Below are 17,079 nucleotides of genomic sequence, written 5' to 3' on the forward strand. Positions count from 1 at the left end.
CTCCACCCTGAGAAGCTCGTGCAAGGCACCACCTGCCTATCACTGTGTCCTGTAGATTCAGACTCCTGAGTAACTGGCCTCAACCCACCTCTTCCCGGAATCTTCTTTAGCCCCAGCCATGAGTGCCTCCCTGCTGCTTACATCAACAGCTTCCTAACTGGCCCACCTGCCTCAGGCTCCTTTCTGTGTGCAGAGAGCCTTCTTAAAGCCATCTGATCCTATCACTCTCCTGTGTGAAATGCCAACCCCCTTACCAGCCCACGAGGCCCAGCTTGTCTGACCCACCCCCGGCCTTTCAGCTGCACCTCCCCTCTATGCCCCATCTTGTTCCAGCTGCTCTGGATCACACACTGCATCCAGAATGCAGTGGTGTGCCAAGTCGGCTCTTACTGGCTTTTTTTTTTTTCTTTTTAGGGCTGCACCTGCTGAATATGGAATTTCCAGACTAAGGGTCATACTGGAGCTGCGGCTGCTGGCCTACACCACAGCTCATAGCAATGCCGATCCTTAACCTACTGAGCAAGGCCAGGGATTGAACGCACATCCTCTTGGATACTAGTCGGGTTCAAAACCTGATGAGCCACAACAGAAACTCCCTCTTACCAGCTCTCCAAAGCTGAATTTTGCCAGCCCATTGTTGAACACAATTAAATTATATTAAAAATTAGATTTAAAATTAAATCATTAGAGTACATAAACTTACTAGTAAATAAGTTATATTAAGAACAAAGGTGGCTCAGCAGAAATGAATCTGACTGGTATCCATGAAGACACAGGTTCAATCCCTGGCCTCGCATGGTGGGTTAAGGATCCAGCATTGCCGTGAGCTGTGGTGTAGGTCGCAAACGTGGCTTGGATCCCATGTCGCTGTGGCTGTGGCTCCGATTCCACCCTTAGCCTAGGAAACTCCATATGCCGAGGGTGTGGCGCTAAAAAGAAAAGGTGAAATTCCCTCTGTGACGCAATGGGATTGGCAGCATTTCTGCAGCAATAGGATCCCTGGCACAGGGGGTTGAGAGATCCAGCTTGCCACAGCTGCAGCATGGGTTGCAAGTGCTGCTCAGATCTGATCCCTGGCCCAGAAACTACACATGCCCCAGGGCACCCAAAAAGAAAAAAAAAAAAAAGAACAAAGGTAATGGCTACACAATATTCTGAGACAATCTATGTGGGAATAGAATCTGAAAGAGAATGGATGGGCGTACATGGATAACTGAATCACTTTGCTGTACAGCAGAAATTAACACAACCTTGTACAGCAGCTCTCCTTCAGTAAAACTTTAAGAAATGAAGGAGCAATGGAATCGGTGGTATCTTGGGAGCTGCTGGGACAGACACAGGTTCGGTCCTCGGCCTGGCACAGTGGGGCATTATGGATAGAAGAGGGAGCAAACTGGGGTTATCTATCTATCTATCTATCTATCTATCTATCTATCTATCTATCATCTATTTATTTATTTATTTAGCTTCTTAGGGCCGCACCCGTGGCATATGGCGGTTTCCAGGCTAGGGGTTGAATATGAGCTATAACTGCCGGGCTACCCCACAGCGACAGCAGCACAGGATCTGAACTGGGTCTGTGACCTACACCACAGCTCACGGCAACATGGGATCCTTAACCCACTGAGCGAGGCCAGGGATCGAACCCGCAACCTCATGGTTCCTAGTCAGACTGGTTTCCGCTGCGCCACAACAGAGTTATTTTTATGTTCAGTCTATCACACTACCTTCCCCTCTTTCGTCACGCAAGGGAGCTGAGTCCTGATTCTGTGTCCATACAGCACTCCTAAGAAGCAAAGCAAAACCTAGCCTGCCAAGAACCTTGACGATAAGGAAGCCACCAGAGACATTGCTCTATTTACCTTTGTTCACTGAGGGACGAGAGACAGGGATGGGACTCTAAGTTTCTTCAGACAGAGAAAATGGCAGTTCGTGCATCTTTTGAGGTTACTGATACAGGCAGGATTTAACCACAGAAACAAAATTACCAGGAGTGATTATATATAGTAAAGAGTTATGGGAGTTCCCCTTGTGGCTCAGCGGAATCGAACCCGACTAGTATCCAGGGGGATGCAGATTCAATCCCTGGCCTCACTCAGAAGGTTAAGGATCCCTCATTGCTGTGAGCTGTGGTGTAGGTCGCAGACTCAGCTCAGATCTCAGGTTGCTGTGACTGTGGTGTAGGCTGGCCCCTGCTGCTCCAATTCGACTCCTAGCCTGGAACTTACATATGCCACACCTGGGGCTCTCGGAGGCGGGGTGGGGGGGGATGTATCATGGGGGTAAAACCCTACATAACCATGAGGATTGATTATACAAGACTGCGGTCTTTGTTTCTGGGGCTGAAGCTAAAAGGCAGCAGGCAGACAGTTGGAATGAATGCGTTGTGAGGTGGGGGAAGCAGACTGGCACCTGTGAGGACGAGCTAGCCCCAACTCGGTGGGCCAGCACCCAGGGCCGTCTCTCGCTGTATCTAAACCTCCGAGTTAAATGAAGCAGATGACCCTCGGGAGAAGCTGGCACTCCGTCAGGGAGCTCAGCATGCACCTGGACCAAGAGGAGCAGAAGCTGAGAGTTCCCTGGTGGCCTAGAGGTTAAGGATCCAGCATTGCCACCGCTGTGGTGCAGGTTTGACCCCTGGCTGGGAAAATTCCACATGCTGTGGTTGAGGCCTTAAAAAACAAAAGAGTAGCTGGAGGAGCTGTGGACCCAGCTGCTGGCCCACACTGACGCAGTGAGCCAGCAGATAAAGGGTCACTGTGGGAGGCCACCTCTTCTGGTGTCCCTGCACCAACCTTCCCGGGGCGGGGGTGGGGGGAAGGGATACAGCTCCTGCTTTGCTTCTTCTTTCCAAATCTTACACAAAATGTCACTTGTGGTCCACACTAAGTCAGAACTCTGCAGGAAAGAGAATTCAGCGGAGCTCAAATGACACTGTCCAAATTCACTGCAGCTTCAGATGTTGTTAACTTGAATGTTATTACCCACGGAGACCAATTAGCACCCGAGACCAATTAGCACCGAAGGCCTTTGGAGATGAAAGGTCACATTCCTGAGGCCCTCGGACTCCTGCTGTGCTGTATCCCCCCCCATCCCAGAACTGACTGCGAGATTAGTACTCAGTTGCTGGCAGACGCTCCCTCCCGTTGGTTCCCTGCCTCTGCAGTGTGGACTATGGTGGTAAAAAAGGGCCAAGTGGAAACTCCTGGAATTGTCTCTCCGCCCCTGCCAAGTTATAAACAAGAAGTGATACCGCAGGAGTTCCCGTTGTGGCTCAGTGGATTAAGAACCCGACTAGTACCCATGAGGATGCAAGTTGGATCCCTGGCCTCACTCAGTGGGTGAAGGATCCGGCATTGCCATGAGCTGTGGTGTAGCTCACAGACATAGCTCGGATCTGGTGTTGCTGTGGCTGGGCTCTAGGCCGGCAGCTGCAGCTCTAATTCCACCCCTAGCCTGGGAACCTCCATACGCCGCAGGTGCAGCCCTAAAAAGACCAAAAAAAAAAAAAAGATACAGGATCCTTGATTCTGATTTGGAGCCCAGGAGGAAGTATTTGGGAACGAGGCCTGGGAAGGGGCTTCCTTGTGACATCACAGAGGGGAGAATTCCAAGAGAAGCCAGGTGTTCTGCGAAGCCCCAGTGCCACAGCCTTGGTGAGAAAGGCAACCCAGGAAAAGGGTCTTTTGGGCCCCCGTCTTGAGCTTCCCTCATTCCCGGTTTCCCAGCATAGTGCTGAATCAACCCTCGATGGCTGCAAAGGCTCAGAAGGAGGCAGACACGCAGGGCTGGGATGCGTTCTCTCGCCCGGGCACATCGACCCCACACCACCTGGCAGGCCAGGGACGAGTCCGCCGCCCTCGCGAGTCCCATCACCATCGTGAGTCCCACCGCGATGGCAGACCTCACCATCCTGAGGCGTTCCAAGACTTCCATGACAACGCCTCCTCCCACCACTCCCCGCACGCTCCCCGCGGTGGCGGTGGCGAGGCCCACCGTCAAGGCGGAGCCCACCCCTCCCCATCCCATGGCACCGTCCTCTCCCACCAGAACTATGAGGAGGACCCCTTTGACAAGGAGCATCGTCATGGTAGCAGGAGCCATCCCAGGGGACCCCAGCACCCCAAAGAGTCCCACCCCTCTGGGGGGCCCCACCGCCCCAGGGAGTCCTACCACCATGGCGAGTTTCAACACCCTAGCGGGTTCCATCACCCAGGTGAGCCCAACCACCATAAAGAGTCCCCCCAGCCTGGTGCCCCCCACCACAGTGAGGCCTCTCGTCACGGCGGGCACCATCATCACAAAGCCCAGCACCACGGAAGGTCTCCCGTCATGGGGTCCTACCACCAAGGCCTGCCTCCCTCCCACGACGAGCACCACCATGGCCACCGTGGTCACCACGGGGAGCGCCACCCCAGGGAGCGCCACCCCAAGCAGCGCCACCACAGCGTGCACCCTGACGGCTACCTCCAGGGAGACCCCCTCTATGAGGCGTTCCACCGCGGTGACTCCCACCTCTTTGACTCACACATGTTCTCCAGTGAGGGCTCAGCCTCCCTCGGCTCGTCCTATTTTCACTCAATGGCCCTCCGACCCATCGAGCCAGAAAAGAAGAGCTCGGCCTTGACCTTGGTTCAGTCCGGGGGCAGAGTTCGCGCACCCTCCTCCCAGACCTCCAGCAGAGTCCACCCGCAGGAGTCCTCCTCCAAAACCTCCGAAAGCTGGCCTGAAGAGGACGAGCAGATTCAGAACCGCAAAAGTGAGTCTTTTCCGGCCGCCCCCCACCCCCCACCTCCAGCTGCTTGGCCCAGATTCCAGGCTCCACGCAGGCCCTGCACCTCCTTCCCCAGGTCTCGCTCGAGGCTTGTCTTCGGCTGCATGTGTATTCCACTGGCTACTCATTCACTCGCCTGGCTGCCTATCAGCCCATCTATTCTTCGCAGAATATGCACCTTTTCAGACTGTCATTTGTTTGTTCAGGCAGTCACTGCTTTACTCACTGGCAATCTCACTCCTCAAATATTTCCTCTTGTCTAAAGTGAAAGCTGGAGTTCCCGTCCTGGCACAGTGGTTAACGGATCCAACTAGGAACCATGAGGTTGCGGGTTCCATCCCTGGCCTTGCTCAGTGGGTTAAGGATCCGGCGTTGCTGTGAACTGTGGTGTAGGTTGCAGACGAGGCTTAGATCCCATGTTGCTGTGGCTGTGGCGGGCAGCTACAGCTCCAATTAGACCCCTAGCCTGGAAACCTCCATATGCCGCGGGAGCAGCCCAAGAAATGGCATAAATAAATTAATTAATTAATTAATTTCACTTTATTTAAGTGAAAGCTAAGGATGGTTCCTTATACAATCAGTCCCAGACCACCCAGTGATGGGCTCTATCCTCCATATCAGAACATTTACCACGGTGAATTCTATAGAGCCCCCTTTCCACCGCTAAGCTAGGAGCTTTTTCTTTTTTTGGCCTTGCCCACAGCACGCAGAAGTTCCCAGTCCAGGGGTCAAACTTGCACCAGAGCAGCAACCCGAGCCACAGCAGTGTCAATGCTGGGTCCTTAACCCACAGAGCCACCAGGAAACTCCAGCTGTGAGCGTCTTGAGGACAGAAAATCATTGGGAACCAGTCCCTGAACGAGGGCCTTGTTGGAGGGCAGGGAGGGACCTTGGCTGTTAACATACAGTCCCCCAAACTTGTCCCCTAGTAGTTCAGTAAACACAGCATCAGCCTCACACACTAGCAATGACAGGTGAGTGTCTGTTGGTAGAAAAGAAGCCAGGAGGGGGCGATGTTCAGCAGCATCTCGGGGGAGAGGGGGAGTTGACCAAGAGGATGGGGTGGCGAGGCGTGCCGGTCTCCCGTATATAAGTTACCATGCGAGTAAAGAACAGTACGTAGGAGATCCTGTGGTGGCGCAGCAGAAACAAATCCAACCATGAGGTTGTGGGTTCGATCCCTGGCCTTGCTCAGTGGGTTATGGATCCGGCATTGCCATGAGCTGTGGTGTAGGTCACAGACGTGGCTAGGATCCCGTGTTGCTGTGGCTGTGGTACAGGCCGGCAGCTGTAGCTCTGATTAGACCCCTAGCCTGGGAACCTCCATATGCCATGAGTGAGGCCCTAAAAAAAAAAAGAACAGTATGTATGTGTAGGAGCCTGAGCCCTCAAAACATGCTCAGGCAGACCTCAAGTCCCAAGCAAGCTGGCATTTGCCAAGGAAGGGACAAGCCTGTGGCCCCAATACCAGCGCAGGACTAGCATGGAGGCGCCTGAGTGAGCTCACAGCCAGCAAGCAGGCAGGCCTGGGAGGGTACCCAGGATCCCCCCACCCCCTACAGGCTTGGTTTTCCTGCCCCCTTACAGCTGGCCGAGTCCCAAGACCCCACAAGAAGTTGCACCCTGTGGACCTCTGCTACTGTCTGTGGGAAAAATTAAGTCACATCCTTTGGGGCCTGCAGAGGATGCTCAGGAAACTGACCGAGTCCCTGGCCTTTGAAGCCTTCATCGTCTTCATCATCTGCCTCAACACTGTCATGCTCGTGGCCCAGACCTTCGCCGAGGTCGAGATCCGGGGCGGTAAGAGCCCAGAAGCAGACCATTGATGCTGTTTCAGGCCTCCTGGGGGCCTGACAAGTGCCGGGTGATTTATATGACTTAGTGCATTTGAGCCTCACCCTGGGAAGTAGGTGGCATTGCCCAGCCTTAGAGTGAAGCTCAGAGACTTTTGCCGAAATCAACCAGCCAGCCAGAGACAGACAGAAAAGCCCTCTGACCTTGAGGATGTGCTGTTTGCAGCTACATCCACCAGGTGGCGTGTCAGCTCCAACTACACCCCTGTGCCAGGGAAGGATGCCCAGAAGCCAGGTGGGCTAGAAGGGCCCGGAGTCGGTGGAAAGGATGCCCTGGAGGGGCCAGAGGGGGAAACCTGGGAAGACAGCTCCTAAAGCCCTGGGGATCTGAGTGAAAGAAAGGACCTGCCCCAGGGCCCACACGTTAAGGAAAGAAGAGTGGCTGATGTTTCTTACAAGCTCTTTTAGGCTCCGTTCTAAGCCCTTTACTATGTTGAATGTATCTAGTGCTTATGAAAATCCACCAGGCAGATTATGACTCTCACCATTTTATCCGTGAGGCACAGAACAGTTAACACACAGCCACTGGGCAGAGCCAGGGTCTCCCTAAATGGCTGTGTGTGAAGTTCCAGCGGAGAGGAGGAGGGAAGGGCTGAGCGACACCCTCCCCATCCCTGTGTCCCCACAGAGTGGTACTTCATGGCTTTGGACTCCATCTTCCTCTGCATCTATGTAGTGGAAGCTGTGCTCAAGATCATTGCTCTGGGCTTCAAGTATTTTTGTGACCCCTGGAACAACCTGGGTGGGTAGTGATGGGGCATGTGTGTGTGTGTGTGTGTGTGTGTGTGTGTGTGTGTGTGTGTGTGTGTGTGTGTGGTGGGAGCCTCTGAACTGCCAGGGGCAACAGGGTGTTGGCGCTGGGAGGCTGTGAGCCTAGACGAGGGGCCCAGGCAGGAACCTGTGACAAGGGCCCCCCCCCCACCCCGCGCCTGCAGATTTCTTCATCATGGCCATGGCTGTGCTGGACTTCACGCTCCTGCAGCTCTACTCTCCCTCTCCCACGCGCGCGGTCTACAGCCTGAGTGTCTTCCGGATCTTCAAGGTCTTTAAGAGCCTGCGAGCCTTGCGGGCTATTCGGGTCCTGCGGAGGCTCAGGTCAGCGGGACCACAGCTGCCCGCCCTGGTGTGGGGACCCTGAAGCCAGAGGGGACACAGGCCTGGGCTCCCACAGATCAGCCGTGACCCGTTCAGGGCGCGAGCGAGGCCCAGGGAGCCTGCAGACTCCAGCCTGCCTTTCTGATAAGCCTCCCTGCCCTCCACCAGGATCCATCGCTTCATTTTCCAGAGGGGGGCCAGGACCCTCCCAAGTCACTAGTGAATCAGGGACCTCCTGCCGCAGTGCCAGCTCTGGCTGCTGGGCACGGATTCCCTACCCTTGCTGATGCAGCCTCCCTCTCAACCTCTGCCCGCAGCTTCCTGACCAGCCTCCAGAAAGTGACGGGGACCCTGGCCCGGTCCTTGCCGTCCATCACCGCCATTCTCATCCTCATGTTCACCTGCCTCTGTATCCTGTGCCTCGGGGGCTGGGGGGGTGGGGGTGGATGTGTGAGGTGCTGCCGTGGAGGAAGCCGGGGGAGGGACTAGGAACTGGGGGGGGGGGGGGGGGGGGCGTCGGGGCGGGGGGAGGGGAGACGACGGGGAGGTGGGACCTGTGAGCCTGGCGTGGTCCTGAACGGCCGGTCCTCTTCTCCGTGGTGCTCCGAGCACTGTTCCGCCACTCGGACCCCAAGCGCTTCCAGAGCATCCTCACCACCATCTTCACGCTCTTCACCCTGCTCACCCTGGACGACTGGTCCCTCATCTACCTGGACAGCCGGGCCCAGGGTGAGGCAGCCCTCAGGCTGGGTGCAGGGCGGGGCTGGCTGGGTGGGCAGACCCCGAGGGCTTCCGAGGCCGCTGGCGGGGGCGCGGTGAGGGCTGGCAAGGCACGCGCAGCTCACACGACCCCTCTCTCCCAGGCGCCTGGTACATCGTCCCCATTCTCATGATTTATATCATCATCCAGTACTTCATCTTCCTCAAGTGAGGACCAGCCCCTGCGCCCCCCCACCCCCACCCCGCAGCTCCTCTCCCCCAGCCTAACCCCTCGGCGCTCCCTCCCCTCCCCTCTCACCAAGGTTCTGCCACCACGAATCCAAAGGAGGGTACAGGGCCTCCCCTCCGGCCCCCTCTCTGAGAGTATCCTGTCTCCTGCCCCAGCCTGGTGATCGCCGTCCTGGTGGATAACTTCCAGATGGCCCTGCTCAAAGGCCTGGAGAAAGAGAAGCAGGAGGTAAACCGAGCGGGGGCGGGGGGGTGGGGTGGCGGTGGACCCATCAGAAGAACACAGGGGACGGGGGCGCAGAAGCTGGAGGGGAGGGAGGAGGTTGCTCCAGAGACTGGCAGACATGGGACGGTGGCAGGACGGAGGCCTCTTCTTCCCGGAAGGCTGCCCAGATCCACGAGAAGCTGCTGGATGACTCGCTGACGGAGCTCATCGAGGCAGGTACCTGCATCTGCCCTCCTTCCCAGGCAGAATCTGAGACTCAGGAGAAACTGCAGAGCTTAGAACTGTGCTCAAAGAGCTCTAAGACAGGAGTCCCCTGTGTGGCTCAGCGGTTAATGAACCCGACTAGGATCCACGAGAACACATGTTGCTGTGGGTATGGCCCTAAAAAACAAAAACAAAAACAAAAACAAAAAGAAGTTTCCTGTACACACACCTGACCTTCTGGGTGAATAGATTTTGGGCCAATCGCTTTGCCTCCAGTTTAAAGATCTTCAGAACTTTAGAATCTGAGCTCAAGAATCCCACTGTTTGGTTCAGAGGATAAAGGCCGTCAGAGGTCACCTGGCTCCTTACCCGCCCTCTCCATCAGGGACATCCAGTGCAAAGATTAAGCAAGAAGAGGAATTAATTGTCTCAAATGACTTAGCAACTTGAGAGTGTGTGGGCTTTCAGGAATGGCTGGATCCAGGACTCAGTGATAGTTGAGATTTGGTCTCCTTCCATCTCTCTGCTCTGTAGCTCTCTGTGTGATTTTGTGTTTAGGCTTAGGGTGCTTCTCCCTTTGCAATGGGAAAATGACCACCTGCAACCCTAGTCCCAAATCCTCACAGTTTAGCTATCCCTAGCTCTCCCAGCAGAGAGGTCCTCTTCTCCTAGCAGTTCCAACAAAGTCCCAGAAATGAATCTCCTTGCTCAGGTTAATCACTCGGCTATTTCTGAACCAATCGCTAGAGTCAAAAGGATAGGCTATTCTGATTGGTCAGGCTTGAGTCACATGTCCTGGGAGCTGGGGAGCAGGCCAACCCCAGCTGGACAGCATGCTGGGAAAGGTGTAGGAGTGGTTCCTTGGGAAAAATGGGAGATTTTTACCAGAAGAGGGAATGGCTGATGGACAGACAAAAAAGCAAAACACACTCCATGCCCCAGAAGCAATCTCTTTGACACATGGGTTTTCCTCTGCTCCTACCCAGTGCAGGTAGCATCTTTTTTTTTTTTTTCTTGGTTAGGGCTGCACCTGCAGCATAAAGAATTTTCCAGGCTAGGGTTCGAATCAGAGCTGCAGCTGCTGGTCTACACCACAGCCACAGCAATGCCAGATCCGTCACCCACTGAGCGAGGCCGGGGGTCAAACCCGCATCCACATGGATACTAGTCGGCTTCGTCATCGCTGAGCCACAACAGGAACTCCCATGGGCAGCATTCTGACCTCCCCTTTCTCGGCATCCAGAGCCAGAGGAGGCGATGAGCGAACACACCATGCAGAAGCAGCTCATTGAGAAAAAATTTGGAAGCTTGACTGAGAGGTAAGGAGATGCGAAGGGAAGGAGGCCTCAGACCCAAGGGAGAGGTCTGGGGCCCGGCCGGCGGCCGGTGGGGAGAGGAGACCTTGAATGGCTTCCGTGCAACCAGAGTCACCTTGTGCCACCAAGGGAAGCCCATCAGCAGCGCCTGAAGGGTCATGAGAGCCCAGGGCCCAGGGTAGGGGCAGCGGAGAGAAGCTGGAGGAGCAGGGATTCTGCTTATCTCGACTCGAGAAGGATCCCCAATCCCAATCCTTGCCCTGGGCCAGGTTCTGCAAGGCCTCCAGAGGCCCAAGAGGACACAGACAAGCCCCTGCCTATGAGGGCCCCACCTCTAAAGATCTGCGGGGCCAGGAGGGTGGAGGGACCCAGGAGGGCGGATTGGGGAACAGCTTGGGTAAAGGCCCGGGAGACCAGTGGACAACAGCTCTTCTTGTCACTGTCAGGGAAGGGCTGAACCGGGACAGCTGGGAACTCGTGGCCATGCTGCTGGCCGGGTCCTTCACCCAGACCCTGCTCCCTGGCTCTCAGGCCTGGTTCCCCAGAGAGCCTTCTCTGAGAAAGCTGGCCCCATCCACCTCAGGCAGACTGGCTGCAAGCTGACAGCAGGCTCAGGTGTTGGAAGAGCTGAGGGAGTTCCTGTTGTGGCGCAGCAGAAACAAACCCGACTAGTAGCCATGAGGATGTGGGTTTGATCCCTGGCCTCGCTCAGTGGGTGAAGGATCTGGCATTGCTGTGGCTATGATGTAGGCCAGCAGCTGTAGCTCATATTTGACCCCTGGCCTGGGAACCTCCATATGCCACAGGTGTGGCCCTAAAAAGCAAGCAAAAAAAAAAAAAAGAGTTTTGGGAGTTCCCACTGTGGCTCAGTGGTAACGAACCCAACTAATGTCCATAAGGATGCGGGTTCTATCCCTGGCCTTGCTCAGTGGGTTAAGGATCCAGCATTGCCATGAGCTGTGGTGTAGGTCATAGATGTGGCTCAGATCCCGCTTTGCTGTGGCTGTGGCTGTGGTGTAGGCCGGCGGTTATAGCTCTGATTCAGCCCCTAGCCTGAGAACTTCCATGTGCCTTGGGTGCGGCCGTAAGAGGAAGAACAACAAAAATTTTGGCTTTTCCTACCTTCCCTGTGTTTACAGCCGTACAGGGCCCCCCTCCCCTAGCTTGCCTCCACCTTCCCTGGATATCTGCACCTTCCGATTGGTCATCCGTTCTCTAAAACCTCCTTTCCTGAGGCCCACCCCCCCCACACTCCACTCCCCACTCTCCGTGGACCTTGCAGCACCAGGAGCCCTGCCTGAGCTCGGCAAACCCTCAAGTGTCTTTCCAACTCAGTGACACTTCCTCCGGAAGCCTTTCCTGACCCCCAATATGGGGTGAGGTTTCCCTCCCCTGGGGCCCCCCCGGGGCCCCGTGTGTACGCTTATCACAAGTGTAAACACACTAGGTTTGCCTCCTGGCTCTGCCGCAGACAGTTTTTGAGCACAGGGGCTGGTTGGTTTCTGTGTCTTCACCTTGCAGATTTCAGTGTTGCTTGATGGGTGGATTGATAAGATGGGCTGGCCCTGAAGGAATGAATGAATGGGCATCCGTGTGGGTGGGGGTGGGGATTGGTGGATGACTGACGAGCGAAGGGGGCGGGGCCAGGGAGGAACAGGTGGATGGAAGGGTGGGTGAGGGAGGGAAAGGGTGGGGCCATCCGATGGGTGAGTAAATGGCTAGCGAGCCGGGTGGGTGGGCGGGCAGGTGGTGGAACGGGTGCATGAGTCAGTGTGGGGTAGCTGGAGAGGAAAGCAGATGGGTGGACGCTTGGAGGGACGGGTGGCGGGCAGATAATCGTCGGAGGCTGTGTGTGCTGTGGGCGGATGGTGGGGGCGGGGCCGGGCCGTGGAAAAGGAGGTACACCGGGGAGGCGGGGGAGATGAGGAGGGGGGCGGTGGGGGGGGGGGCGGGGAGACAAGCCAGAAGAGCCGTCTGGGGGCCCTGGGGCTGAGGGGCCTGCCCAGCCTTTCCTTCCACCTCTGCCCACCCCCCCACCCCCCCGCCAGGCAGCAGGAGCTCCTGTTCCACTTCCTGCAGCTGGTGGCGGGGGTGGAGCAATACCAGCAGAAATTCCGCTCCCAAGCCTCCGTCATCGATGAGATTGTGGACACTGCCTTTGAGGTGAACCCGCCAGGACTGGACAGGAGGAGCCGGGGAGACGGGGAGGGTACTGGAAGGCCGGGCTTGGCGGGTCGAGGGGGGACCTGAGGAACAGCAGGCCTCTGGGGAGCCTGAAGCTGGCACCCCCCCCATCACTTCCTACTCTCCCCCCGCCCCCGCAGGCTGGAGAAGAGGACTTCAGGAAGTGACCCTCCAAGAGAGTCTGGGTCCAGACGTCAGCCCCTGCCCACCGGGTGGGTCGGGACAAGTCCCCAGATCTGCTGGAAAGATCGTTGGGCCTGCAGGCCTGGGCACCAACAGAGTTTTAAAACCCCAAGCGGTTCTGGGTCCTCACTGCCGGGCCAGGGCACAGGGACGGGAGCGTGTACCTGTGCACCTCGAGTGTGTGTGCGCACGCGTGCATGAGCCTTGCCAGTGAACGGCTCTGTCCTTGGGTCCCCTCCTCCCCACCAGGGCCTGGCATCCTGGCCGGGCCTAGCAGCAGCAGCAGCCAAAAACAAAACATGAAAAGTCAGCCAGGCTTGGTGCTGGAGGAGAGCGGGCAGCCACCCTGCCTTGGGGAGCAAGGCCTGTTGGCCCAGGAGACAGGAGAACAGGGTCAGGCTCGGGGCCTGGGGGAGCAGGAGGCTCCAGAAATGGGGGCTCAGAGCCTAGCTGCACCCTGAGCATCCGGTATAAAGGTGCCAGCTCGATGGGGGTAGCGTATGCTCAGAAGTCAGCGACCGTGGCCATACCTGCCCTGCCTGGGGTCGGGTTAAAGAGCCTTGGGGGGGCGCAGGGTTGGGGGGTGCTGCTCCAGTCCTTCTGGCCTCGGGGCAGGAGCTGGGTGTGTGGGAGGAAGGCTGCGGGTGAGTCCCCTGCTTTCAGCCCGAGCCTGGGCAGGTGCCCAGGATGGCAGTGGAGCATGAGCACCAAGTCAAGCTCAAGCCCAGCCAGAGGGCGGTCCTCCACCATCTCCGACATCCACCTCAGGCCTCCGGGTGGCGGGAGCTGGAGGACACTGGGAGCAGGACCTCAGAGTGGGGGCTGAGGGGGGACAGTTTTGCCAGCCACCCCGCTACCTGCAGTCTGGACCAGACCACCGGGAAGTGTCCAGGCCCCGGGCCAGAAGCAGCACCTCTCCTCCCCAGGGCCCAGGGGGTGGGCTGGCACTGGCCCGGGGATAGGCTGTGTGGAGGAGACGCCGTCCGGGGGTTAGAAACAGATTCCAGGGGAGGAGAGGCCACCTGGCAAACATTTCCGGGCCTTGTCTCACTCCACACCTCACACATTCAGTCAACAAGCATTTCCTGCCACTTAGCCCAGGCTGGCGGTGGGTAGAGGAGCCTCTCAGCAGCTGGGGCTATTCCTCACCAAGTCCCGACACTGGGCAGCGAGTCTGCCAGGCATGGGTGTTTGTGCCTCTGAGGGACAGCTCTGGGTGGGGCATGTGGGCCCCTGGGGCTGTGTGCTCGGGTGTCTGTGTTAAATCCCCGGTTGCCCCCCCAGGGGGCGGGGGGTGTTGCTTCTGTGTGCGTGTATGCTTCTTGGTTGCTAGGTTAAGTGTGTGTGTGTGTGTGTTTCTGGATATATGCGTGGTGTCTGGGAGCAATCTAAGTGTGTGTGGTGGGTTTGTGTGTCTGTGTCATGTGTATGCCGTCTGGTGTCTTGAGAAGTTTTGAGTGTGTGTGTGGTGAGTGTTCATTCCAGACACACATTCAGATGCGCAAAAAATGTTCCAACTTTATTTTCTTGAAATGATGTGAAATTGCATCTGTCCTCTCATCCCGCCTACTGACAGTGGATTTGACCTTGACCCTTTAGCTTGCCCTGCCAGCCCCTTCTAGGGCTCTTGCTCAGCACAAAGCACTGGGGAGTCCTCCTGGCCTGTGGTCTACCACGTGTACTTGACAGCCACTGTCCCAGCGCCTATGCTCTCTCCCCTGGCAGGGGCTCTGCCATCTCTGGGCCACATGCTGGGACAAGAACCTCGCAGGCTGAGAGCTCGGGGTCTGGGGCCAGCTAACCCCGCACGTGCCCCTGAGTTGTCCTGGCAGCTGAGAGGGAGCTGGACTCAGGCCCCAGTCTTCACAAGCTGCGGTTCCTTTCCAGCCTTGGGCCAGCATCCCCCTCTTGTGACTTTGCCTCCCACCCTGAACCCTGAGAATACTGGGAGCCTCTGGAGGTCTATTCCTCCACGTCTGTGATGCTGGGGTGTCCGGGGGACTCCAAATTTGGGACATGAACTTTGCACCTTTGGCTGAAAGAGCAGAAGCTCAGCAGGGGGCGGTATGGGCACCGGTCTGCGGAAGGGGGTGTCAGGAGCGGTGAGAGGGAGAGGGAGGAGGAGGGAGGCACTCAGGACAGACCCTTGCAAGAAGCAGTGCTAGCAGTTTATTGCCACAGATACAGTCCAGGGATCTGAAGTGCCCTCCACAGATGCACCCGCTCCTGCCCAGACCCACCCGCTCTCCCCCTCCACCCCTTGCCCACAGGGGTCGGCTACAGGGACACACAGTCCTGCTTTAGAAGTTGGGAGGAGTTCTGCCAGGGAACCACAAGGATCTCAAAGTCACAGCGCAGCTTCTGCAGATGGAACATGAGGAACGAGACGTGAGTGCAGGCCCAGGCCCTCTGCCTCCCAAAAGTTCGCCCTGTACCTGCGACACTCCGCGACACCAGAAAGGCAGTCACTAGCCGAAGGGACATGGAGCTAGATGGCCAGGACTAGATCCCAGATCTTACCAGCCCACCCCCTCACTCCAGGGGAAGCCCCAGTCTCCTGTCTGCATCCTCTCCCTGGCCGGGGGCGGTGGGGGGTGGGGGGGGGGCTGAGTCATTTGGGAGGCGGAACCGGTTCGGCCAGACATCGGCCGGGCCAGCCTGACCAGTTCAGCCTGGACAACCCGAGGGGGCTGGCTGCTGGCTGACCAGGCCAACCTGGCCTGTGGGCAGGGCTGTTACCTCCTGCTGTGCTCCCGCAGCCAGAGGGCAGGTGGCAAGGTCTATGCGGTCTCCAGCTACGGCATTCTTCCGGCAGGCTGTGCTCCCCATCTCCAAGGTCAGGTAATACTTGATGCCAGCCACCAGCTGGGACAGAGGTTGGCGCAGGTCAGGGGTGCTCCCCTCTCCATATCCTCCAATCTCCCATGACCCTCTGGGATGTAGCCAGCGCGCTAGCCGGGTTTCAGACCCGGCATGGGGCGATAGGGGGATAGGGAGGGGTGTTCTGGGCAGAGGCTGGGCCATGCAGGAGGCTGAGACCCAAGTCCACACAGCTGCCCCATCTCCCTCACCCCCACCCCCACCCACCCAGGGCGCAGGGACTAGTGTGAGGCTGGTGAGGTAGCCGTGCGAATTCAGGGTTGGATCTTATCTGACATTTAGATATTCCATTGTGAATCTGGGGCATTCATTGGATTTTGAAAAATATATTGTATTAAAATGCCATCCTGGGAATTCCCGCTGTGGCGCAGGGGGGTAAGGATCTGGCATTGTCTCTGCAGCAGCTCGGGTTGCGGCTGAGGCGCAGGTTGGGATCCTCGGCCACTGTGCAGTGGGTTAAGGACCTGGCATCACACAGCTGTGGCTGGATTGCAGCTGCTGCTAGGGTTCAACCCCTGACCCAGGAACTTCCTTGCCACAGGTACAGCCAAAGAAATTAAAAAAAAAAAAAAATGCCACCTAGCAGGGAGCCTCACTCGCCTCACTGGCAGCCCAGCGCCCCCGCCCCGCCCCGCCCGGCACCTGGCTCTGCGCCCGGAGGATGGTGGTGTCGCGGAAGTAGTAGGGGCTGTTGCTGCCCATGTTGTAGTTGGCCACCGCCACCTGCGCCGCGTGCTGCACCTGCGGGTCGTTGGGCGACAGGTCCTGCGGCTCTCCCACCCTGCGCTCCCCGGGCCGGCCCCGGGCGTCGCGGGGCAGCGCCAGCAGGCAGAACGCGAGCAGGGCCAGGCCCATTGAGAGCGGAAGGCTGCGGCGCGCCATGGTCACCGGTGTCGGGCCGCGGTGCGCGCCGCTTTTACGGGCTCCGCTGGCCCCGCCCGGCCCCGCCCGCTGCCCGCCGCGCGCCCCCGCCAGCCGGGGAGGGATCGCCGGGCCTGGGCGGTCCTGTCGGGGAGGCCGCCTTCCCGGTGCCACGGGGGACAACTGACAGGACCGAGCACATCTTTGTGTCACGATACACCCCGAGCTGCCTGCCCTCCAGGGCACGCCTCGTCTGGGGAGGGAAACGACAGCGCCAGCCCCGCCAGCCCCGCCCCGCAACAAGTGCCACCGCTGGGACAGCCCACAGAGACCCATCCAGTATGAAATACCAACAACAGCTCCCCAGCAAACTCTGAACTCTCTCACCGTGTAACCTTGGAGAAGTTATTTAACACCCACTACCTCAGTTTCCCCCTCTGCGAAATGGGTAGCTGTAAGGCTTCAAGAAGTGCAGAGGGTGGGCAGGTGCTATATAAACAGCAGGTAAGTAGGAGATGCTACTGCGCTGAGCCTGGGGCTCTTTCATCCTCACCA

General features: G+C 57.6%; 2 protein-coding genes across 2 annotated transcripts; one reads left to right on the plus strand and one right to left on the minus strand.

The window, feature by feature from the left end:
* Positions 1–3,750: 3,750 nt before the first annotated feature.
* On the plus strand, positions 3,751–12,895 carry CATSPER1 (cation channel sperm associated 1). The gene is made up of 12 exons (XM_047774092.1): positions 3,751–4,759; positions 6,362–6,574; positions 7,256–7,369; positions 7,563–7,722; positions 8,040–8,131; positions 8,308–8,451; positions 8,586–8,649; positions 8,827–8,899; positions 9,055–9,112; positions 10,344–10,419; positions 12,465–12,579; positions 12,741–12,895. The coding sequence occupies exons 1-12, from the start codon at positions 3,751–3,753 to the stop codon at positions 12,765–12,767; spliced, it is 2,145 nt and encodes a 714-aa protein (XP_047630048.1). The 3' UTR covers positions 12,768–12,895.
* Positions 12,896–14,929: 2,034 nt separating this feature from the next.
* CST6 (cystatin E/M) lies at positions 14,930–16,584 on the minus strand. The gene is made up of 3 exons (XM_047775228.1): positions 16,306–16,584; positions 15,523–15,648; positions 14,930–15,144 (listed from the first exon to the last, which is right to left on the minus strand). The coding sequence occupies exons 1-3, from the start codon at positions 16,543–16,545 to the stop codon at positions 15,061–15,063; spliced, it is 450 nt and encodes a 149-aa protein (XP_047631184.1). The 5' UTR covers positions 16,546–16,584; the 3' UTR covers positions 14,930–15,060.
* Positions 16,585–17,079: the final 495 nt, after the last annotated feature.

This window comes from Phacochoerus africanus, chromosome 4 (genome assembly GCF_016906955.1).
Source record: "Phacochoerus africanus isolate WHEZ1 chromosome 4, ROS_Pafr_v1, whole genome shotgun sequence".
NCBI classification, from domain to species: domain Eukaryota; kingdom Metazoa; phylum Chordata; class Mammalia; order Artiodactyla; family Suidae; genus Phacochoerus; species Phacochoerus africanus.

What these genes read in the sequence shown, in the direction of transcription:
- CATSPER1 (XM_047774092.1), top strand. Translation starts at nt 3,751, where the DNA reads ATGGCTGCAAAGGCTCAGAAGGAGGCAGACACGCAGGGCTGGGATGCG. An exon ending in TGGAGAAAGAGAAGCAGGAG is followed by an intron (nt 8,900 to 9,054) that starts GTAAACCGAGCG and finishes TCTTCCCGGAAG; the next exon opens with GCTGCCCAGATCCACGAGAA. An exon ending in TTTGGAAGCTTGACTGAGAG is followed by an intron (nt 10,420 to 12,464) that starts GTAAGGAGATGC and finishes CCCCCCCGCCAG; the next exon opens with GCAGCAGGAGCTCCTGTTCC.
- CST6 (XM_047775228.1), bottom strand. Translation starts at nt 16,545, where the DNA reads ATGGCGCGCCGCAGCCTTCCGCTCTCAATGGGCCTGGCCCTGCTCGCG. An exon ending in TCCTCCGGGCGCAGAGCCAG is followed by an intron (nt 15,649 to 16,305) that starts GTGCCGGGCGGG and finishes CCTCTGTCCCAG; the next exon opens with CTGGTGGCTGGCATCAAGTA. An exon ending in CTGCGGGAGCACAGCAGGAG is followed by an intron (nt 15,145 to 15,522) that starts GTAACAGCCCTG and finishes TTCCATCTGCAG; the next exon opens with AAGCTGCGCTGTGACTTTGA.